This window comes from Mastacembelus armatus, chromosome 23 (assembly GCF_900324485.2).
Source record: "Mastacembelus armatus chromosome 23, fMasArm1.2, whole genome shotgun sequence".
NCBI classification, from domain to species: domain Eukaryota; kingdom Metazoa; phylum Chordata; class Actinopteri; order Synbranchiformes; family Mastacembelidae; genus Mastacembelus; species Mastacembelus armatus.
This window is the reverse complement of record NC_046655.1, coordinates 8,936,110-8,961,241: the sequence shown is the minus strand read 5'-3', so window position 1 is coordinate 8,961,241 and position 25,132 is coordinate 8,936,110. Positions and strand designations below refer to the sequence as shown.

At 40.2% G+C, this 25,132-nt stretch overlaps 1 protein-coding gene across 1 annotated transcript in view; it reads right to left on the bottom strand.

The window, feature by feature from the left end:
• Positions 1–24,912, bottom strand: part of LOC113141932 (lysine-specific demethylase RSBN1L-like) — a 30,457-nt gene extending 5,545 nt beyond the window's left edge. The window contains exons 1-7 of the mRNA XM_026326591.2: positions 24,094–24,912; positions 16,536–16,688; positions 11,742–12,298; positions 11,439–11,597; positions 5,338–5,475; positions 3,856–3,998; positions 53–223 (exon numbers count right to left, since the gene is read on the bottom strand). Of these exons, the coding sequence (XP_026182376.2) occupies positions 53–223; positions 3,856–3,998; positions 5,338–5,475; positions 11,439–11,597; positions 11,742–12,298; positions 16,536–16,688; positions 24,094–24,793 (2,021 nt within the window). The 5' untranslated portion in view covers positions 24,794–24,912. The remainder of the gene's footprint in view (positions 1–52; positions 224–3,855; positions 3,999–5,337; positions 5,476–11,438; positions 11,598–11,741; positions 12,299–16,535; positions 16,689–24,093) is intronic.
• Between the last annotated feature and the right edge of the window lie 220 nt (positions 24,913–25,132).

The window sequence follows — 25,132 nt, the reverse complement described above, 5'->3', positions numbered from 1 at the left end:
TACCCAACAGACTGATATCCGAACTGTGATCACATGTTCTTTTCCTGCCTACCTTTCTTGGGAGCACACAGCCTTCAGCACCCCCACGGCCGCTGTAGTCTGACGTTCAAAACCCTGTCCGATGTGATCAGCGTGTGCCCGAGTCCGGTCCTCAAAAAGCATTTCTCTGGGCTCACTAGTCCTGGGCAACGACTGCAGCAGGTTCTTGACCTCATTGGTGGAGCTACAAGAGAACAGATAAAATCACTGCTTCAGAAAAAAAACAGTAGAGTGAAAAGGAGAAAGAGTGCCAACACAGACATTTCTCCTGTCTCCACTTCCCTGCTGTCTAAATAAAGAAGAAATGACTAAAGCTGAATGGGTTTATGATGCAATTTTTGAATGTCAGAAATTTAAATTAAGCTACAAGATATTTATCATGCAAAATGTCACATTTTCAGGTTCAAATTCTTTACATGTGCAATTTTTATTTATTTTTGTAAATGTCTTGTACTGCAAATTGACAACATGCTCTGTACAGCAAAAAATTCAAATTACAAAGTAAGAGATCAAATTATTATGAAAATCTTTAGCTGCAGCACCGCAGCAAAGCAATGTATATAATTTGCAGATATCACACCCACACCTGAGTGTTTCCCCACTTTACACCAGTTTCCTTTGAGCTTTTTTTTGTAATTTCGTATTTTTTTCTCATCGAGCTGTGGGGATGAAATCACGATGGCTTTGTGTCAAAAGATGAGGCTGCATTTTAAATGAGGGAAAGTAAAAATGAAGCCAACAGCTCGAACACGTACTCATACATACCCCAGACTGAGAAGCTGAGGGGTAAAAGCAGAAAATGAGCTGTGTTGCCAAACAATAGAAGTACTGCAGTCAGCTCACTACTGGATCAGTGACTCACACTGGAGCTGCAGTCACATTCAAACGAGTATAAACACATGAATACAGTCTGCGAGAGATTCTTTCGAGAGCGTAACGCAGACAAACACGCGAAATAGCAGCGAGACTACCCGTGCTGAACACTGAATTGTGAATTCATTCATTCAGAGATAAGAGGAGAGAGGCAGGAGACGGTGAAAGAGGAAGAAAGAAGCAGAGGAAAATAGAGTGTGAAGGGGGCGACGAAACAGGCACACACACACAGAGCTCAGTGTGTCTGAGCTGACTGCAGGCTGGCAGTAATGAATGTAAAACCAGGAAAGCTGGTAAGTGAAACAGTGAAAAGAAGAAAGTGAAAAGGGGAGGAGTGCTGAATGTGCACATCTAGATGGGTATTTAATGTCTACTGTCTAGTGAAAGCCATTAACTATCCCCTATATGTGAGGTCCTGCTGTTCTGGCACCATGTAGGCAACTGTCTGCACCGAGGCACCAGGACAGATTCCTGTGCATTTATGGGCAAACATAAAGTGGGAGGGAGAAGAAGAGGATCAGATGAGTGGGACAGAAGTGGCAGGGAGAGTGGGAGAGGCGATGATGGAGAACGGGATAAAGAAGAGAGGGGTGAAGAAGGATAAGGCAGTAAAAAGAGAGTAAAGACCAGTGAGAGAAGGAGAAAAGTAGACCGACAAATACTATTAATGCACATCTTAAAGCTAAGGCACAAACAAAAAAATAAATAAAATATATTTCAAAAATTGATTTAAGATGAAGAACAAACAAAAACAATGTTACTGAGAAGCCTGGGGTTAGCATCTTGTTGACAGCCACCAGAGTCTGGATGGCTTCATCTTAATTGTCATTTGTCATGCAATTTGTATGGAAGCAGGAACAGCATGTTCTTCATCAGGCCTCCGTCCTCTTTGTAATTGGTGGTGGCCAAGGGCTGCTGCTGTTACTATGCAATTACCGTAAATCTCCGGAAGCATGGCTCTCTTTCACTAAAAGATGAAATATTTTGGTTTATTTTCATCATTTCACCACTATAATCAAGCTGAATTCTCAGACTGAGAGTCTCAGTGCTGTTAGAAATGCCTGACCTTTTCACTAGACCCGCTAAGAAAAAGAAGCAATGCCCTGTAGAGATGCTCCAAGCAGCCTTCCTGCTTTCATCACAGCATATGGTCACACTACAGACAAGGTCTTACTGAAAATAACATCACATCTTTCTTTCTGTCCACAACAGTTTATACGCAGAGACAAAAACACTTGCACCCCGTGACATTTTTAATATATATCTGCTTACTTTAAATGCACTTTTAGAGTTCCCCAAAGTAACAGCACAGTAACTACAATAAATCAGCTTAAAGCAGGAAAAGGAGGTCAAAAGGTGGAAACAGAAGACAGATCGTAAGAGAAATAGAAAGGGACAGACAGGGCAGGCTTTTAATGGTAGAACGAGGACAAGGACAGGGAAAGGAGACAGGAATGGGAGGAGGAGGGGGAAAAAAGGAAAGAGTCTGGAAGAGAATGGAAGTGAAAGACTGAGGAGAGATGTTCAATTCTGAGGAAAGCACATGTCCATTTGTAGATCCCAGTTTTTATTTTTTAATCATTTCTCATGGTAAATTTTAACCAAGTAAAGCCTAATAAAGATGGTGCAACACTGATGGGATGAGGCAGGACACAAGATAAGGAGGAAGAGAAGAATAGGTAACGCCTCCTCCATACATCCACCCTTCTGTATTTCAGTAAAAACAGATTCTCTCAGCCCCAGCAGTCAAACAAGTGTTTCTGGCAGTCAGCACGCACACACACTCCAACTGATGCACACACTTTCTTGACAGGCAGCCACTTCTTCAAACACTGGTTGGGCACCCTGCACACCAAACAAGGCATAACATGTATAAATATGCAACACACTGTATTCACAGGCTGATGTAAAGGCAGGTATATTTCCTTCAATAATACCCCACTTTAAATCCAGAAAAATCAGACTGAATAAGGATTTCTTGAATGAACTGGAAAAAAAAAAAAAAATCTACTAGAGCTGCCAAAAAAATTTCTGACTCGATTAACCTCTGTTACTGTTTTGGTTTCTGACGTGTCAAAAAAGTAAAAGTTACCATCTCCAGTTTCTGTGGCCCAAGGCAATGTCTTCAAGTGTCTTTTTTTTTTCTGTCTAACCAACAGCCCAAAAGATACCCAGTTCACAATTATATAAAATATGAAAAAGTAGCAAAGCCTAATTATTTAAGAGCTGTAAATAACATTAGTTAAAATAATAGAATTTACTTTCATAATAAATCGTTTTATCAATCAATAAAACCTTCTGGATAAAATAAACAAATACAGAAAAAAAAAATTCAACACATTATTATTGATAGTGACAAGTGGGAAATAAACAGAGCATAGAAAGGATGTGTATGGTGTGCGTTTACCCTGCTTGGGTTGCTGCCATGTGAATAGCGTCTGATGTAAACTCTATAAACATAACGATGATCTCATCTCAGTGGTGAGTCACATACAGCTCACGTCACACAAAAACACAGTTTCCCTCATGCTCTGACACCAGAAATCGTGTGTGTGTGTGTGTGTGTGGAGTTTATGCGTAACTAACAATGACATGGTGGCAGAGACAAGCAGAGAGGGTGTAACTGCCTCATCCGGCGCTGCTCGGCTACAACAAAGCCTCACGCTGCTACCACGGCTGCTGCTTCAAATGTGTGAGTGTGTTTGGTTACTGCTTTTCATAAACACTCCTCCTGGGCTGCGCAGAGTGTACAGAGGCAAGCTGGTTCAATAGAATACACACCGTGCAGACACTTGCAGCCAGTTTAAAGTAGATTCACAGAGACCAAAATCCCTGCTAATCCTATCTCTGTCTCAATGCACTGTTTAAGAGGGATTCAAAATATTGTCTAGCTTATTCTGTGAGTGTATTTAAGTAATGTACAGTAAACCGTAGTGTACTCACCGCTTCCTTTTAAAGGGGGACTTTGGTACATCAGCTACAGGTATCGTCTGTTCTCCAGGTCTGACCCACATTATGGGGCCGTCATCGCTCTCTGTGGGACTCATCAGCCTCAGACTGGAGAACGTTCCCCACGGAAGAGTCCGCTGAAGTAGAGAGGAGAAAGAGAGAAAAACAGTAGTATGAGTAAATATAATCAAAGTAGTGGGTTAGTACATTTCCATCAAGTACTTTATTTATTATATGTTTATTTATTAGAGATTCTAAAAATGAAATCTCATGAGCTGAAATCAGCCCACTGGCGAAACTTGTCACTGGCACCCAAGATGTTTCAGAGGGTGCCAAATCAGAGCCAAAGCCCAAAACAGATACGAAGTTGCCAGAGGATGTGTGCCTTTTGATATTCAGCATCCAATGCCTCTCCCCCACAATGCATGCAGGAGACTTGAAGTGTCAACACAGAATAGCAAACAGAGGAAAAGCCTGTCACTCCTGCATTTCAGGGAGCACAGTAAACAGTATTTTGGTAGTTTGTTCCTGCAGGCATTTAAAAAGGAGAACTGACTTCATGAACCGAGACTCGGAGCTGCACCAAATCAGTCTGACACAACACCTAATGCCTCTTGTTTGGCAGTGACCACTGAGAATATTAGGTGTGTTGTTGATATAAGTGTCCTTTATTTCCATCTGCTCAGTTTGTGACTTTTCCAAATAATCACTGGTGTAAATGCAGCAAAATCTGTGGGTACATCTAGTTCATAGCAGTGGAAATTTAGAATAAATGGACTATTTATGAGGTACAAAAAAGTAAATTGCGACTGGAGTGACTAAAGGCTTTATATTGCAGAGAAATTAATGAAATGAAACTGAGTATTTTGGAGTAAGAGGAAATGAGTGTTTAACTATGTTGAGAGACCAAAGCAAGAAGCAGAGGCAGTCAGTAAACTCTCATCACAGAACAGAGGAGATGTACAAAAAATAACTTTATTCCACATCCAATTAAAGCTATGTGGCACATATGCTAGTGTATGACACCACACACACATACACGCACAAAAAAAATTCAGACTGAAAAACAGACAAATAATGCAAAACAGATGTAAAGTTGTCAGATGACAATTTTTCACTCTTGAGATAGTTTATATTTTGGCTATTGTAAGCAAAACTAATTAATTTATCGCACTTAAAAGTACTATCTATCCAATATCCAACAATATGCTGATTTCCTCAGTGCCAGAGAGCTTTAATGTTACCCAAAACTAAAACCACAGTGATATGCACTATTGCAGTGTGTGACCACTGTATTTTATTTTAGGTCAATCCCACCTACACTGTCCTGCTGCCTTAAATACTAACTAGAACACAGAACTTGTATAAAAGCCTGTGCTGAAAATAACTCCCGTTTAAAATCCACTGTCACTTTTCCATTCGTTATTGATTTCCATTCTGTTTGGGATTACTGCCATTCATCCTGTCCTGGCTCACCTTCAGGAACGGCGACTCCTCCAGCATGTTGAGGAATTCTGGGAAAAAATCCCCCACCTCCTCGTCCACAGCTCCCACCAGGCTAATCTGTCTCATGGCCCCAGCTCTGTATGTACCGTGACTGTACGTTTTCCTCACCTGCAGCAACCACAGGACAAAAAAATTATTTAAAAAAAAAAAAACAAAAACAAAAAAAACAACACACACAATGTTATAATTTTACTCGTAACACTACAGCAAGTAGATATGGCTGCATATTATTTTTAGTCAGATAACAGGTGGAGGATTTTAGTTCACAAGAAAATATACAGGTGGTTTCAAATGAGCTTACCCAGATATTAAATCCCACTATATTAATATACATCCATACCTTTACCAAGCCACCTGTCTAAGATAGTATTTCTCTACAGTTCGGATACAATGTGTAGAAACTATTATCTCCTCCTGAATCAGGACCATGGGAGAAAACAATGTCATTATGAAACAAGTGACACTCACATTGCTGGATGTGTAAATGTAAGGCCTTGTCCAATAGGCTGCAGTATAAAGATTTATATAATATTTGTTTAATATTGTTTGAATTCAATAAACCGCAGGCAAACACAAAACTGCACACTGTCATTTTGTCCAAAAGACAGGAAGCATACACAGAGAACCTGCTAATCGTTACTGGGTGTCAAAAAAGACACCATGTATGTGAGTGCTGGTGGTTTCACTTGAGGTTTCTGCTCCATCAGTGTGACTCAACAGACTGTTTGCTGCTCTTCACTTGGCTGACAGGGCATCGTGTATGTGTGTCTAACCCGTCTCCCATACCCTTGGCCCTCAGCAGTGTCTTTGTGTGTGCAGTACGTGCAGCATGTGGCCTGCATGCTTGTACTCTTGGCTGATCAGGATGTGTGTGTATGTGTGCTGGCCAGATCCTTGGCTGCATGCCTCCAGTGAGTCACCAATTGACAACAAGGCAGAGATAAAGAGAGAGTGGGGAGAAGAGAGACAGACCTGAGGAAGAAGAGAGTGAAGGTACACGAGACAAAGAATGAGAGGGACAGAGACTGGTGGGTGAGCAGGTGAAAATAAAGATAACATGGCAAAGAAAGAGCAAGAAAAGGGAAAACGGGTAAATAGGAGAAGGGGATAATGGAACAGGACACATCAGATAAGAATAAGTAAAAGATGAAGAGAAGAAGAGGTGAGGCAAAGCGAGGGAGTGTGATAAGGAGGGAAAGACATGAGGATAGAATCTTAGAGAAGGGGAGGAGGGAAGTGGAAGACAAGTAATGAAGACAGAAATGAATTGGAGGAAGACTGAAGGAGGACCGCTTGGCAGCTCTCAAGTGCGTCCTCGAGCAAGGCATTAAATCCCACAACAGCTGCTCAGAGGCCAATCCTATACGACAGTGGATGCAAGCAGCTTTCAGGTGTGTGTCTGGCTGTTGCTGCTAACAGGGAAGAGTTCTCAGTTCTCAGTAGCATCTGTTTTTTTTAATATAAACTGGGTAATTACTATAGATTGGCCATAAAAACTTTATAGGGGTCAATGATTAAATGTTCTTTAAAAGTTGAACAAATTGTCATTCCAGACAGGAATAACTGATTGACAATTATATGTCTTCATAGTGTAACGTTCATAAATAATAGATTTAATCTATAAAAATGTAGAAAATGGTTAAGAATGTCTCAACTGAATAGTGAAGAATGCCCAAATTGATATGCATGTCTATTTATGTCTATCCCACATAATAAAATAACAAAAATGTTGAATTTACAAGGATATAATCAAAGCTTAAAATGTTTGGCATTTTTGTTTAATAAATTAAAGATGAAAAGCTTATCAAAACTGTTAGCTCAGTGTTGTTACTCAGTGGTGTGTGGTGTTGAAAAAATCTCTTAGATAAGCCCCTGAATCACTGCATGTTCAATTCGAAACTGGTCTAAATACATGCAACAATATGCTGCCTGTGATAAATTATCAAAATTAATCAGCTTTACATGCATGGACAGGCTAAACCACATGGCTGTGTGTGTGTGTGTTTATTCACTTCATTTCCCTGCATCTGTGCCCCTACAGTGCAATATCCTTATTAGATGGTGATGACTAAAAGGTTGAAACACTAACCCCACACAAATAAACACGTCTTGAAATAGAATCACAGAGTCAGTCTTAGATTCTGAGTCTGCACACATGGATTCACAAAAACTCATCATGCTTAATAGTCATGTAACTTCTCAGCTAGTCTGTGTGTATGAATCCATCTTTCTGCACTTAATTGTGCTTGTGAGCTTTTATTTTCTGTGTGTGTGTGTTTACACATGCATAATTTAACAGCAGAATAACCCCCACGCTGTTTGCAAAGAGAACAGTCTCTCACTATCACAGGAGCAGGATTAGTAAACACTACCTCTGCCTGAAATAAACGGATAAATTTAACAGTCGGTGATTCGCCCACACACACAGTCCGTCTATAAGAGGCAAAGTGAAGGCAAACAGAAGGAAACAGGAAATATGACAGATTTCCTCTGAGTGGTACGCTTCAAGATGCTCCAGTCCTTCCCCACCTGTGTACGTGCTTGGAAACACGCTTAAGGGGTGAAAGTTTAAAAACAAACGACTACCATCATATTTACTTGTATCGTTTACTCCTAGACTTGATAATATGCTTTATTTAAAAGGACCATACTACTTCACAGACAGTTACTACAAAGAATTTATATTATCAAACTATAAAAATGCTGCACACAGAAGAATCATTTTATCCCTTTTTCCCTGTAACATTATCTAAATTTACTGCAGCCCATTTGGTATTCCAGATCTGCAAATTCACAAGATTAAAAAGCTGATGTTATTATATACAATTATCATTACTGTCATCTCTCCCCTGCTGTCACTTTCCTTGGCTAAAAGCAGTATATCATCTCCCTCTCTCTCCACTTGGAGATGATCTATTTTTCTCCTGTCTGTCAGTCTCTCCATCTTCTCCTCTGCCTCTTTTCCTTACAATATTCACATCCCAGAGGGAATTTTATTAGATCAAGCCTCTTGCTTTCCTGCTCTCCTTTCCGTCTCTGGTCCAACCACTTGTTAATTCCGTAACAGGTTTCCCTCTTCCTGTCAGCTTCTCCTTCCCTCTCGCTAGCTAAATTCATGTCATGAAATTATCTCACTGCTACCTTCCCTCTTCCTGACCTCTGCGCATCTGTCTGCTTCTTCCTCTCTTTGTCAGCTCTCTGTGCCTCTATTTCTAAATCATTATGTCCAGCCAGTCTCTAGAGTACTAAGTCTATTAGTGTATTACTGTACCTGCGTCACATTAAAGCTCCTGGCTACCGATAGGTAGCGCAAACACAATTGCACACAATTTTCTTACATAATCTCTCCCTTGGCTCATCTGCAAAGAGAAGCAGGTGAATGCACAAATACAATTTGAATTAAAATACAGTAATGGTTCCTTCTGCCTCCTTTACAAATTAAATTAATACCAGGACTGTGTCACAGCTTCAACATCATGGTTGTGAAAGTGAACATACAGGGAGTACACATACAAGGTGCCGCCTCTAGCATAGGCTTTATGAAAGAGAAGGAGCAGGTAGAGCTAGAGTCAGATAAACTGAAGTCAGAAAATAACTGGCTCAGTTATAATCTGAAACACTACACATGCATACAAACATTTGTTATTTGCAGGTAAGGAACTAATTTACACTACATTATTATTGTCTTTGTTACAATTTTATGCAAGAATAAACTGATAAATGTTTTTTCCCTGGTATTATTACAAAAAGTGACTCAACAGGAAAGACCAGCTTAAATACAGAGGTCACGGTCCAAGCACATCATGCTATACTAAAAATACAGAGTGCTGTAATGTTCCATAATCCTTACCAGCACTGAAAATGCCTTCAGTCAGGTGCTGAATACAAACTATTCACACACAGTCAGAACAGCAGCAAAGCAACTTTGATACCTTGATTATTACAAATGCACACGGTCACACACAAATTAAATACAATATGTAAGTTCCACAAAGAGAAATGTCTCATACTCGAAGCAGCATCACATTACAATCTAACATCAGCACAAAAAACACAAACAAAAAAAAAAAAACCCATTGCAAGTAGATGCGCATTTGTTATTTTCTACTCCCGTCTGCACTCACGCTACAGAAAGCAGCCATCCAGTCATTTGTGAGTGGAGGGCCACATAACAGGGCAGAAACATAAAGAGTACGGGGATAAAAGAGAGCGAGAGTGTGACAGGGAGGGGGGAAGACAGAAAAAGAGATGGATAGCTAAAGAGAAAAGAAAGGCAGGGAAAATGTGCATGATAAACCATTAATCTGTGTGTACACCTATGTGTGTATACATCAATGCGCATGTACAGCAGTGTGAGACTACATGTCTACTTCCCAAGGTCACTGCTGAGAGCAAAGAGGGAGGGGAAAAAAAATTAATAAGACCAGTGGACAATGACGTTAGCCCTGCAAGGAACACTACTCTTAAAGAGACAGCACAGACCACAGGTTTGCCTAGAAAACTCATTTAGACAACAGACCATTGAGATATTTAACTATTCATTATGTAGATTTAATTAATCCAGAACAATGCCAATATCAAGGGAGTGTTTGTGGAGGTAAAACTGGCCAAAACAGAAAGAAACATACAGAATTAACATTGGAAATATTTGATAATGTTAAAAAGGAAGAAAATAGTTAGAAGGAGAATGATAAAGAACATGTAGTACCACACACACACACCCACACACACACACACACACAATCACACAGTGTGGAAGCTGGTTGGTGTGGCCTGTACTCACCCTGGAAAAAAAACAGGCAGTATCTCAATACAAAGCCACTCAAGAGGTTTGAGGCAACAAAAGGCTTTTCATTAGTGAACTACAGACAACTGTAAATGAAGAGGTCTAGCTGTGTTTAGGAGAGACAAACCAGACACACCCACCACCAGCAAAAATACACACATTTCTCGTTTTTCCAGTTGTCTTCAAAAGGCCAAGAGATATGCTGAGGATTAGGTGAGTGGTGTCACAACTACAGTCACTCATACACTTGTGCTTGTGGAAAGGAAAGACAAAAAAGAACTTTTTGTCTTTAACTCTTTAACCTGAATTGGTCCAGGTTTGCTGCCCCACAGACAGCAGTCACCTCTTACAGTCTACAACTTAAATTCTTATCTTGTTTACATCTGTCACTTAACTTTCTATTCTTTGAGCTTCCTTCTCTCATTCCTTCTCCCTATCTCTCAACTGGTGTATGTGCTTGTGTGTGTCCTTTTCTAAAAATGCCCTCTGGCTTTCTATTTCTTTTATCTCCTCATTTTTAGCTTTGCTTTCTTAAGATTACGTAGCACTAAAAGTGAGAGGAGTGAGCCACCTGTGCGCCATACCCAACTCTGTCATTATTTTTAATGTGGTCATCTAGTCTGAAAAATCAGACATCAATAGAAATGCCAGAACCCATTTAATGCCGGACAGACAAAAGTAGACGCTTCAACCTAATGGCTGAACCCAGATCATCTTAAAATATCTTTTACACGATATTTACACCAACATCACAAGAACAGATGCTCCATTACCAAGCTGAATTTGTGAGAGGCACCAAAGCAAACTACAGCCACAGAGCTACACTCTTGTGGCAAACCCCATTTACTAATGATGATGTTTTCTCCCCACACCAAAGCCAGCAACACATTTTGAACAGAAACTAAGCTGTGCATTTGTATGTGTGTGCCTGTCTGTGCCACCACCTCTTTCTGCGTGTAACAAGGTTTGAAAAATGAAAAATGATTCTGTAATGAAAACGTCTTTTTCCTTTTGCACTTCACCTGCAGTGCATGCTCTCTGTCCTATGACCTTGAATGACACTTATTACATCAGGTGACTTTATCAAAACAGGACTTTTTCTACTGTGGCATTACGCTGTCTCAACAGGTACTATATTCATGGACAGATATGATATTCAGCCATATAAATTAAATACAGGACAGGGACTTGTAAACACTTGGATCTTGCTATTTTTATATTCCCAAAACAGATTTTGTTTTCCATTTAATTGGTTCCCCTTTGTGTGTGATCAAGTGTGACTAACCTGAGAGTAGTAATTAGCCATTGTGGTAGTTTCTATATCCTTTTTTCCTATTATTTCCATTTTGACTGGAGCTGATGGGAACTTGGTAGAGAAGTAGTCCAAGAAGTCAGGCAAGTAGCTGGCTTCTCCATGGACAATTCCCATGACATAATGGGCTGCCTGGAAAACACAGTAGGTGATGCAGGTTAGATAATGCTTATGTTTTCAATATTAGAATAAAAACTTTACTGTATTGTTGCAACAGCATTGTGCTGCACTGAACTCAGCATACATGGATTAATATGATATATATCTATGCCACACCTGGGATGAGTCCTCGCTGAAAGACAAGGTGACAAACTCCTCTGCAAATCTCTGCCGCTCGCACGTCGAAAGAGAGGAGAGCTGAGAAGTGTAGGCATGGGCCACTAGTGCTCCCCCATTAGGCTGGTTCTCTATGTGGATGTATGACGCAAACTCCAGACCTGCCATGCCAGGATAGGTGCACTGTGGCTGGTGCTTGGTTGGGGAAGGTTGTGGGTTCAAGGATGACAGCGATTTGAGGGGAGAGGAGTCATATAGGGGTTTGGAGGTGACAGGAGAGGAGGATGGCATGACATGTAAGGTTTTGTTGTTAGTTTGAGGGTAAACAGGCAGCGGGGACTTAAACGGAGACAAGGAAGGGTTGTGTGTAGGATTAGAGGATGGGGAAGAGGAGGAAGGAGGGGAGAGAAGCAGGCCAGCACAAATGGTTTGGCAGGAGCGGTGGTACATCTTCACTCGTTTGTGCTTCTCCCCCTCTTTGTGTTTCTTCTTCTTTTTCTTCTTTACTTTCTTGATTTGCAGCTCCTCTGAGTTAATCTTGGCTTTCTCTTTTTCATCTGGACAGTGTGACAGAGACAGAGAAAAGGCTTTAATTAGTTAAAGGAAAGAGACTTATTACAGGAGGAGGTATTCTTCTCAACACAGATCAACACAAGATGTGAGAAATTTTTTTTGAAAAGGCTTGAAGGTACAGGTAAGAATCTACTCATCATGATAAATGTGAAATAAATCAGAACGTAACAATAATCAGCCACTTCTTGCCGATGTATGTGTTGCCCTTTACAATGAATCAGGTCCTCTAGCAACAATACAAAGCTCAGAAAGTTTTACACACACACACACACACACACACACACACACACACACACACACACACACACACACACACACACACACACACACACACACACACGATTCTCACCCAGATTGATGTTTTATTTATTTCAACAGTTTAGTCATCAAAACAGATACCTGATAAATTCCCTGTTTAAAATATACAACTGAAAATTATTAGTGCTAACTATTTTAAGCAGGTGTACACAGATGACTCATAGCTTTTCCCAGATGGTGTGCATCTCATGGGGTGCATACATAAAATAACTGGAAACCAATGAGAAAAGCACATATGACTAAGCCAGGAAAACAAGCTTTTGAGTGGCATATCTGAACAGGGATAATACTGTACGTGGTAGTCCATCCCTTAAAGGCCTGAGGGAGGAAGGTGCAAATTTATGCATACTGCTACTGTATGCGTTTCTTATTGTGTGTGTCAGTGCTGTTCACATTGATGTGTGGGTTCATCCCTACGCAGTGGTTGGGTAAACAAGTGGACATGCATACATTTATAGTTTGTGTGTCCGCATACATGTAAGCCACTTTGATAAAGGCATTGCTGTCTCAGCATAATCCAAACACACACACATATATATATATATACACACACACACACACACACACACTTTTTCAATCTTGTAATCTAGTTTGTACCCGACACATGCTCAACACTAGATAAGGCAGGAACTAGAAACAGAATGAAAAACACCAGAGACAAAGACAGCAATAAATAGAGCAACAGAGAGACAGAAGGTATTCGCAGTACAACACTCAAGCTACTAATCCAAAAGCGCTTTAACCCATAAATCACTCCTCCCGCAACCCCTAACATGCATTCACAAAAACACACATTCATTCCCAATATTGCAATGTTCAATAAGCCGCAGAAGAGCTCTGATACTGGGAGAATTTGTGGTAGACTGGATATTGCAACAGTGACATGAAAACCCACAAGCAGAATGTAAGCATGTATTTTCACTGTTCCATGCATACAAACTGTGAATACAGAGAGCGGAAAAATTGTTTCTGAATAATAATAATAAAAAAAAGCATTTTAAAATTATAAAAATACCAATGTTCCATTTCAAAGATTCATTGACATTGTCAACTTCATAATAAACATCTTTTTTGGCAGATTTTGCATTACTGAAAAGATGTGCAAGATGTGCATGAAGTAAACACTGTGTACATAATCATCGTCCAATGCAAGTATATTTTTTTAACACATTTTTATAATAGTTTTAGAATAATGCCCATCATAGGTCTTTTAAAATAACAGTTTGTCAAACATGTTAAATAAAGACTTAATATTTAACACTATATTAACTACATTTGGGTGGCTAATGGCTCTTTGCCGCTTACCGATTTCCTATAAGTTTCCTCTGGCAGCTTCTCTCTCTGTGTCACCCTTTGGAATTGTAAACTTAACACTCTCACTGATTAAATTTCTGTTTGCCTCAACATTCACAAACTTAACACGCTCTGATTAAATGGCTCACTCACGATCACAGTAAACCTATTCTCTGGTCCCTCGACTCTGATGCGGTATCGCACTATGTATACCACTGTGTCCCTGTTATTGTAAACACATGATTAAATGCCAGGCATTCTCACAGGATATGTGCAGGCTGACCACACACTGAGTCTCTCCTCAGTCCAGTCTTTTCCTAACTCTACACTTGTACTGAAAGTAGGAAGACTGAAATAGTGCACCAAATGACCCATCTGTAATTTTCAAATGTAGCAAATGGCTATGTATGTGGCCAAAGCCTCACTAAGTCCCTGAAGTGTCACTGCAAGCCTGACTAGAGTTTTACAACAACCCGAGTCAATTTAAATAAAAGCAGCAATCATGCCAGTGTGTGGAGTCTGTCTAAAAAGGTCAAGTCTTAAAAAGAAAACAGCCACTGTTCATAAATGGACACTGCAGTTTGTAGGCTGAGCTCGGATTACAGACAGACAGCGATTACGTCATGGTTCTGTGCAAATAATTCACTACTGTCAAAAAGTTAATAGTGAGGCATGTCACTGCATTCATAAAGTACACACAGCAGAGGTCACATGAACATACAGTAGAAACACTAATAATTAGGTAGGCTGATATTGAGTCCAAAACGTATTCGACAATAATACAAAAAAATTAGAGAAAAAGAGCTACATGTAACTTTTTTTTTTTTTTTTTGCTTAAAAAAAAAAAAAAAAAAAAAAAAACCCATGTAGACAAAATAATGACAATAAGACAAATTCTTAAAACCTTAAAAAATAAAAACAAGAAGCAGAAAGAGGCTGACAGAAAAGTAGCAAACCTTAGTGGGACAGAATCGAGATAACAGAGACAATGACACAGACACTGAGGCACTGTACTAGAAACACAGGTAAGACTACATTACACTGGCTTGTCTCTCAGCTTCTCCTATTGCAACCCTAACAGAAGCACAATCAGCGCGCGCGCACACACACGCACGCACACAGTCAGACTAAACAAACCCTAAGCCCAGTTTCTCCATGTGGTGCACAACAGAGTGCACAGGTCAATCTAATGCCAGGGATAAAAATCTCAAAGAAGAAAAAAAAAAAAAAAAAAATTACAACCATTGTCATGCTTGAGTTCTCCCCACACACAGACACACAGACACACAGACACACAGACACACAGACACACAGACACACAGACACACAGACACACAGACACACAGACACACAGACACACAGACACACAGACACACACTTTGCTATATCCTTTTATGCCTATTGCACAACATTAGCACATTTCCAACCACCACTGGGTGCTGGGCAGTTGTGTATGCTGCTTGTACGTTACAAAGTTAATGATGATTTACTGTAGAGCTCCCTGTGAAAGTGGGCCAACACCAACTATGTTTGGTTACCTTAGCAGCAGGTTTTCAGTGTGCCACCACTGAACTAAAATACATGCTGAGGTCCAACAGGGTGCACTTACACACATGAAAACATCATTTATGACTAAGTGCAACCCAGAGAGATATTTATTATGAGTTTTGCCTGTTTCTAACAGGAGTGAAAGCAATAAATGCTTCCAGTAATGGTGTGTGCCAATAGTTGAGATCTGTTCCAGTTTAATTTTAGTCCCAGGTTTAGCATCATCATTGCATTTTATTTTTTATGAAAAGTGAAGAGAGAAAAATCAGAGGCCATTCCTCTAGCAGGACACAGTGTTAACAATCATGACATCACCATAACATCAGCAATATTATCACTAGCACTTCAACTAATCATGTTAAATCATTTATTAAGTACAGACACCAAGCATTAGTCCCAGCTTCACAATGTGAGGATCTGCTTTTTTAAAATTTTACAAACAGTATTATTAGAAAGTAATGCTACGATGTTATGGACAGTTTAGAAAAACAAATATTAAGTAATTTATATTGTGTAACCTTAATTTTGATGTCTTGTGACCTCTCCTCATATACACCCACCTGATATATCACATGACCAAAATTCCTACTGCCGGTCATGTGACAGTAACTAAATCAGCTCTGTAGTACTAGAACAACTCTATACACTAAGGATGGCCACCAGATGTGGTTGAAATCTTCAGAGGCACCAAGTAAGTGGACCTTGTGTTCAGCAAGAGTAAAAGAACTACTGTGATGCTGCCGTTTTCAAAGACAAGGAGGAATGTTTAATATCTGCACTTAAGCAAAACACCAACCATCCCCTGCTTCCAGCTTCATGTGAGAACTGACTTTTTTGATGTTTTTATAACACTGAAAACTGAACACTCCTGTGTTCTGGACTGTTGCCTGGACAAATTTAGCAATCAGACTTTGACTCAACCAGAGGCCATGGGAAATCGTGATGGGTGTTTTGTGACTATTCCCTAACATTTCATAGACCAAACAAAAACTGGAAAGAAAAAAAAAAAGTTTTGGCCCTGCATAAATCATTTCATATGCATGTATGTGTGTTTCCACCAACCTTTAATTGGCTGCTTGACTTCTCCATTCTCCCTCTTTATTTCATTCATCACTTTGTGTTTCTTCTTCTCCTTTTCTCGCTCTCCGTCTGTGACCTTCTTCTCCCCCCTCTCCTCTCGGTCTCTGTCTTTTGCCTTGTCCTTGTTGGAGTGCTCTGTGTAAGCAGAGTGAAGGGTTTTAGGTCTTGATGGCAGAAACACATTAGCATTAGTCCTCATATTTTCTTACATATTTCACTTGTGCGCACACACACTTCATTCATTTTACTTCTCTAAACAGATACTGAACTCTTGCCAAGTGTTTCACCTTGACCATCTCTTTTCTTTAATCTCGTTGGTCTCCTCGCTACAAAACGTTTGGATTTTCATTCCGAGCTGCAACAAATCCATCTCTCCAACACATCCTCATCTCATGTTTCCTTAGCAGCAGAATGACCTTCCAATTCCCTCTAAGACTGCAGTTGCTCTGCATCATCACTCATAACCTTAAAGCACATCTTATCGACATCCACCTCACGTTTCTACCCCCAAACTCATCCCTCTCCCATGTTCCCTCTGTACTAGCTCCAATATGCTCCAGTCTTAAAAGTCCCAACATCCTCCTTTGCTTTTTGACTCATTTCTATTTCCACTTCCAGCGCTTCTCAGTCTGAGTGTTGCGGGAATATTGCAGATCAAGGCACTGGAGTGCACTCTAATGCAACACTCGTTGCAAATCGCTGTGGGTGAGAGCATCAGTTTAAAATGTAAATATCTTACCATCGCACACACCTCTTCGGTTGTTGGAGTGCTATCTGAAAGGCAAGGCACGTCTAAGTTTGTGCACACTGACACACTCTTATTCTGTAAATCAGCATCGCCCCTCCACCTGAGCTAAAAGAAAGCTTACCTTTCTTAAAATAACTTTCATTTATTTGATTGTCTTGTATAACTTGCCTCCTTTGATTCTTCATTTCCTTTCATTTTCCCACAAAGCAAATTTGAACCCCCCCGCTTTATTTCTTCCACAGTAGTTCTTTTACTCTTGCTTTCTTTCTTTTCCTTTGCAAAGAACTTTATTCTTTGAACTCTGTCAGATCCATCTTGAAAAGGAAGCTGTGTTTTCAGACTGCTCACTCTCCTGTGGACTTGGGGAGTGGGAGAGTGAACACAGTTGGGTTGGACTCGCTGTTTGCACGATCAAAGGAGAAAAAGCTTTGAAAGTAAAAAGCCTTAAAGGAATAGTAGCAGAATGAGAGTTACATCAATACACTATTTCCTATGGTAATATTTAAATAAATACCTTGGCATTTTGAATTTGTTGTTCTTAGCTACGTCAAAGGACCTGCATGTGTAGTCGTGCACCTCATACCCAGTGTTTAAGAGGAATGCCAAGAATGTTAACAAACCATTGTAAGAATTATGCAAAATAAATGCTGTGAAATTAAGCTACCTGGTGGGGAAAAAAATGGATGTTTCAAAACATCAATTTAGCTCCACAGGAAGCTACCTACAGAACAGGGCTCACTCGGATCTACTGCCAGATTTATAAAAGCACGTCAGACAACGCGACAGTGGTAACATTCATAAACGATTAATTTATTGGCATAGATTGGATAAATTAGTCCAGGTGGATGACCTGGCCTTAAACACACTGACTTTTAGACAAGGAACTTTCTCGTAAAATAGAGACAAACTTTCTTTTCCGAAGACAGGACAGTATGGCTCTCCAGTATAAAAACGAATAACAATTTAAGTTACACCAACACATGAATACCACTAAATTTCAAGCTGCTCAATTTAAAACAGGCCTAAAACAAGTAGCCTATATATTCATTTTAGTGTTCTCAAGTTCACAGATGTGCCTAATATTTTAAACCTATGTTGAAGTTGCACAATAATTCAATTTAAAAAATGTGGTTTCTCAAATACAGTTGGTCAAATTCAGATGCTAAAAACCTCATCTGAGCATCTCAGACCCTAAAGGAAAGCAATAACACTCCAGCAGCCCGGGACAAACCAGTGGACTGGGGCTCAAGTTACATTTGGTCTATACAACTAAAATGTAAAGTAATACTGATTTTGTCTGTAGCACAAAACCAAGAGATGTAAATGAATGTAAAAAAAAAAGGATGGGATCCCTGAAACTGCAACTTCGTAGCTCATTTTGCTTTCTGACTTTCTAACAGCTGCTGTTTTTGAAGGGAAACACAGCAGGTGGTTTTCACTGTGTGGATGATCACAGGAGAGAAAACACTTTGAAAGAGAGGGCCAGTGGCAGGCAGTTTGTAAAGTTTAACTACACCAGTATTTACTGGCATCCAAATTCTTTGCGCTGGAAAGGAGAATCAGAAATGTGTTTATGTATATTATACGGTGAAAACCTGCTTCTACCAATCGTCTACCTCTATAAGGAACTTCTTTTAACATTCACTTTAATGTTCTAAATATCTGATTTTAACAACTGACTAATTCTGGGTCTTATTGCACATCTTTCTATTAAATTTCCTTATATAGATAATTAAACAGAATCATTCAACTGCTGATTTTGTGAAAGGATCTAAGAACTACAAACATTAGACATAGTGAGTTCAACACTGTAAATGCCAAAACTGGAGGAGCAGCATGTGTACAAAATGCCGAACACTAACACGCACATAATTATGTTGGTAAACTGACTCAGGCGTGCTGTGGCAAACTAGGGTTAGAATAAAGCAGGTAAGAGCCACTCAGTCCTACAAAGTCTATGTGCATATTTGCAGGTGATTACAGTTGATTTCAAAACATACTGTTACTTCAACTATATGTCTGTCAAAGAAAGATGGGTTCCTCCAATGTGGTGGAAAATCCTGCTGTGCCAGGTGGTTAATTCACCCCTGGTGTGGTGCTTCATCAACAACACAGAACCCATAATGATTTAGCAGTAAGATTCATACAGTCTTTGCCATTCTGCTAAAGTGCTATTGTACATGCAGAGTTAAGTGTCTTGTAATTTTGGGAATGAACAAATGGTTGAGCTGACAGTAACTTAATTGGTTTCTGATTGCAGCTAAGCTTCAATTTCTCTCTGTTGTTCCTCTGGCTGTACTCGGCCACAGACGGCTGGCCCCAGACACAGTCAGGGATTCTGTCAGCGTGGTGCATTTACATGTGCATAAACAACCTAATTACGACAATTCAGACATTTACATAATTCACAACATGACTTCCCCAGAAACCCAGGTTTCTGTGGCTTGTTTCATAATCACAATGATTAGAAGTCAGAGGTCAGTACAAAACTGGATGCTAAATAGTAAGAAAATAAATGGACTTTGTTGTTTTAAAGAGCACCTTCATGTAGCTTGTTACTTGCAGTACTCGTCACTAGATGATAGCTGCAACCAGGAAAACGTACTTGCCACATTACCCTTAAAAGAGTGGTTTTTCATCAGCCTTATTCTTTTAATCTATGTTGTTTACGCATTGCCAAGTATTCAGGCTTCATTAATTGAGATACAATGTCTCAGGATTCAACCTAGATGGAAGAAATATAATCTATTTAAGGTGTTCAACGCTTAAACTATTAAAAGCACTGCTTTTGGCTGATTAAACTTGTGACCTTTGATGTGAATAATTACATTTAGATAAACTACAATTAGATAAACCAGCCTAGTGGGAAGTCCTATTTGTCAATCAATATTTGCAGTAGCCTTCCAGGTCTTCTTCTTAAAGTTTTCGTCGTCTTGGTGCACTTGTTCGCTGCACTTTGTTGGACTTGTGTCTCTTTCTATTTCAGTATCAAATGTAACCAGGGGTCACTGCTCCCTCGTGCTTGCCTACAGCCTCACTCCCAACAGCAAGCTCACCACTAATAATATTTCTGTGATGATGTGATACTCTTTGGATCAGTGCAGGAAAATTCTTTCCCTCCAGGAAGGTCGGCTTCTGAGTCCTGAAGCTGACAGGGGATCACTCTATAGCTCAAGGACATTTTCCAGCACCAGGCCTCGAACTCATGTCATTCTGTTGAACAGCAGCCTCAGCACTGGGCCAGCCTGTCCCTCAACATATACCCTATTTTCCGGACTATAAGTCACACTTTTTTTTTTTTTTTTTAAACTTCAGACAGCCCAAGAGATGAGACAGACATGTCGCTTCACCTCACCCCCAGGATTAACAAGTATTTCAGCAACACTCTGCCCCACATTCATATACTGTGCTTTTTCATCTTCCCATTTTAAGCTAGTAAGTGTAATTACAGTCTCCTGCTGTTGGCCATTGAGCAGCTCACTACAGCAATTAGAGGTCCAGTGCATTTTGCTCAAACGAACCACAGTGGGACTGTTGGAGCGATACTATCTGTTGTTCTGTATTGCTGCTTCTAAGTTGAGGCTACGGGAAAACCGATGCAACCTAAACAGCACACTGAAGGAGCATTTTAGAAATATTCCTGACAAGCCTCCATACAATATGCTTTCATTACATTTCTACAATATGTTAGTTAAAATCTGTCATGGCAGTAATAAAACGTATTCATTTTTTGTATAATGAGAACTATATATATATAAACTTTCATGTATAATAATATTATACTTTTATGTATAAACTTTTACCTTAAAAGAGTCCTTAGCTATACTGAAATCCTGTAAGCACTGCTTGTTATATTTTTGCTTGAATAAAATAAAACTGACATCCGGCACAGCATGTTTATGAGGCAGTGTTTCTGATAGTGTGTTCGGGCTACAGGCCAACAACACATCTCGTTCTGGTGTTCAGCTGACTGCAGTGGTGTTCAGAGCGTGTCATGACCTCTTAAACTACCCAGCTGGAAAGGGGTGACATCATACACTCACACACTGTCACACATGTCCACTCAGTACTCCTGCTTGGGCTTTAACACTCACAAGCAAATCACATTTACACACAGTGGCAAACCAGATGCCACCAAAAACAAATAAATAATCCAAAAAAGCTTATGAGATGTTAAAGACATTAGTGGCTGCCACATTGCGGCCTAGTCAGTCAACTGAAAAAGTTATTTCCTTCTCAGGAAATTACTGTATCTATCTTACAAAATAATGTAGCATAATGTAAGCATATCAATACTAAGCTACACGTATAATAATTGTACAACGTGTATATACACACACGTTGTTCTCCATTAGTGCTGAAGTATCACATATTTACAGCAAAATGTAACCACGACAACCTGCCATTTCACTGCATGCACCTGGCTGGGAGAAATACACGCACACACAATGACCGCATTGTTTAGCAGTGTAATAATAGTTTAATATATATGAACTGGATAATTCACTCAGGAGAAGTGGCATACACCATCAAAGTCTTTTCACTTCTGTGGCAAAGGCAGTAGAAATATGTAAAATTAGTCAAAGTGGACATTTCCTAATCCTAATGTCCATAATGAAGTGTTTGTTACTAGCAAAGCTAAATGATTACTAGTAAATCCTGCTGGGCAGTGTGATGAATTACTGATATCTGGAGGGTATATTCTTGAGCCCTGTGCAAACAATGCACCCCTGTTAGGCTGGCATTCCTTGTGATCATTATATGAAAAAACCTATTTTAAACTTGAACATGTGTCTGCATGTTTGAGCAAAATGATTGTGCTCGTACAGTTTATGAGAAATGAAATATTAAGATTTTAAGCACAGGCCTAACTAACCCCATCACTGGCCTAATGACCAACAAGGTCTCACTCATTTGCACATTATCTGAGCACCTGTGTGCAAGCAAAATCCGTGCTTCATTATTTCTCAAGTTATCACAGTAAGATTTGGAAAATAATGAGTCACCACTATCGAGTCATTTAGACACTAATGAGGTGCTGAGGCCTATGCACTACAAATATAGTGAGTAATTCGCCTAAAAACTCTACAAGCATAAATTTTTATTTCTTTCAACACTAACCAAAAAAAAAATCACAAATTGAGACTCACTAATAAATCTTTTTATCATTTCAGTCAGTCAAATTATGTTTGAATATTCAGATGAGTCTGAAAGACTTAATAAAGGACTGTGGGGACAATGGATAAGCCGAGAACAGTAAAGCAAACTAAAGATTCAAACAAGACACCTTTAAAGTCAGTAACGGGACATTTATTTTACACAGTAATGTGTAAATTCTTGAATAACCCCATCTGTAACAATTCTAATGTTTTTTTTTTTTTTAACTTGCCCTCCACCCATACACATAAATACAGATATGTCCTAATATTCACATATAGGCAGTTCATTAGGTACACCAAGGTAATGCAGTCTACTACTGTAGCTATAGTAGACGCAGTGTGTGCTGCTGTTAAATTGTATTGGGCTATAATGAGTAGCTTTTCTACTGTTTTGTCCCAACATTTCATCAACATCAATAAGAGCAGGCCAACAAACTGAAAATCTGTATAACACACAAACTGCATCTTCCAGAATGATCATACAGTTGAATCAACTGTATCCCTAATAAACAGACTGTTAATGACAGACGGTGCTGTTGTATATTATTTTGTACCACTAAATGCAGTTTATTGTGTTCTTAAAACGCTGCATTACACTACAGGGTCATTTTTTTTAACGTATTGTTCAGCCTGACTGAAATTATCCCGTTTTTCCTCCTCTCACCTACCAAAACGCCATGTGACGACACTAGTGATCATACTCAGAAGCTCTAAATAATTTAGTGACACAGTGCGGTGATATCTTCTGTTGGCAGTGGAGTCCAGGAGTAATTCCTTAAGTATAATAATAAGGGTTTTGATTGTAAAACAAATTATCAAAGCTGTTATCGAAGCTGTTTCCCATACAGCCCGGGGTTACAGAGGGGGGCGTGGTGCTCTACCAAAACAACACTTACCCTATAATGGCGGGCGACTGTCATATTGTTATGACAGCAGCTTGTAGTTTTAATCCATGCACCGCTACAAAGGAAATAAAATCACATGCGCATTGACGCTACAGGCTAAATTAGCTATTTATCTCAATTGTAAGATAACCTGACAAATATCATAGCTTTTTTTTCCCCGTTTCTAACATCTTAACTGATCTGTAAGGCATCAGTGTTAAACGTACGCGAATAAAACAGGTTGTGTTTGGGCAACACGACGTAACTACGTAACCATTCCGCAGCAGCACGAGAGCAGCTGCTTACAAAGCAACTGCCCTGGAACGCGGTGGAGCTCGAGGGTTCACGAGCGGGTGAACAGGCGACGAAAGCTGGCAGCCATATCCCGGAGAAACATCGACTAAACTGGGCTTTAGCGCCGCTAAACTCGACGTAAACATTTCCCCCGGCGAACAAATGGCGATTAGAGTAACCGCCGAGTATTCTACCAGATCTTATTCAACCTTTAGGAGCGCCTTTTGAACAGTAGCTAGTCCGAAAACGGGACTGTCCAGACAAATTAGAAGGCAGACAACTGCGCACTCCGGGCCACATGTTCGTTTCCCAGGTGGCTGAATTTACAATGAGCCAAGTGACTGTAAAGGGAAGGACTCTGGTTAGGATACTTATAATAAACACGACTGAAACTTTATGAATTCGCCCCATCAAAAAAGTCAAATCTAACCATATAATACACTGTGATGGCCTACCTTTGGGTGGCAACATGACCTCCCCGTTTTCTCTCTTCGCTGCAGAAATGTTATTAAATTTGCCGAGATCGTTGTTGTTATTACCGGTGCTCCCGGACCCGGAGGTCACCAACAGTTTATGTTTCTTTTTCTCTTCTCCGCCTCCTTTCCCCTTCTCTCTCTCTTTCTCTCGCTGCTTATCTTTACTCGGTTTCTTGGGTTTGGAGGTGGAAGGCGCTTTGTGCAGGAAGAAATCGCTCTGTTTGAAGACTTTATGTGTGTTTGTCGGTGGTTGGGATCCACCGGTAGCAGGCACCGGAGGGTTGTTGCTGCTCGTCGTGACCTGGCTGAAGCTCCACAAACCAGCGCTGCTGCCATAACTCTGCTGCTTCGCGGGCTGCTGGAGTTTCTCTTTGCCGCTACCGTTGCCTCCCACTCCTCCTTCCCTGCTGAGTTTCTTGGGTTTAATGCTCCTCTCTTCGACTCGGACCTTCTTGGGCGGCGGCGGGTTGAAATCCCGGGAACCTTGAGAGCGGTTGTCAGGCGCTCCCTTCGCCTCGGTTTGCTTTACGAGAGGGCTTTTGGTGGAGGCGACCGGCGGGGACACCGCGCTAGCAGCAGCTCCGACGAGGTGAACGGAGCCCTGCGAGTCAGCCATCTTGAGGCTTCTCTCTCTATTTACTCTCTTCCTCAACGGCCGCTGCTGTTTTTTGCGCGACATGCAGGAGGGCAGTGAAGGGGCGGGGCATAAGTTTGACTGACAGGCGGACACGAAGGGGGCGGGGCTAATGCTTGATTGACAGGCAGAGAGGGAAAAACTGGAGGCGGGGATTAGCCTGTAACCTAACATGACTATATGTATTTCATTTTAACGCATTTTGTTCAATAAGAAAGATTTGGACTTAAACTAAACTCTCAGCCAGTATGCAAGGCTGGATCAATATTTTGGTCTAAATAATTTAGCCGAATTTTTAATTTATTTCAGTCAAAAACCCAAAGATGTGGAATTTTCTATTACAAACACGAATATTCACATTTGTTAAGCTGGTAGCAGTATTTA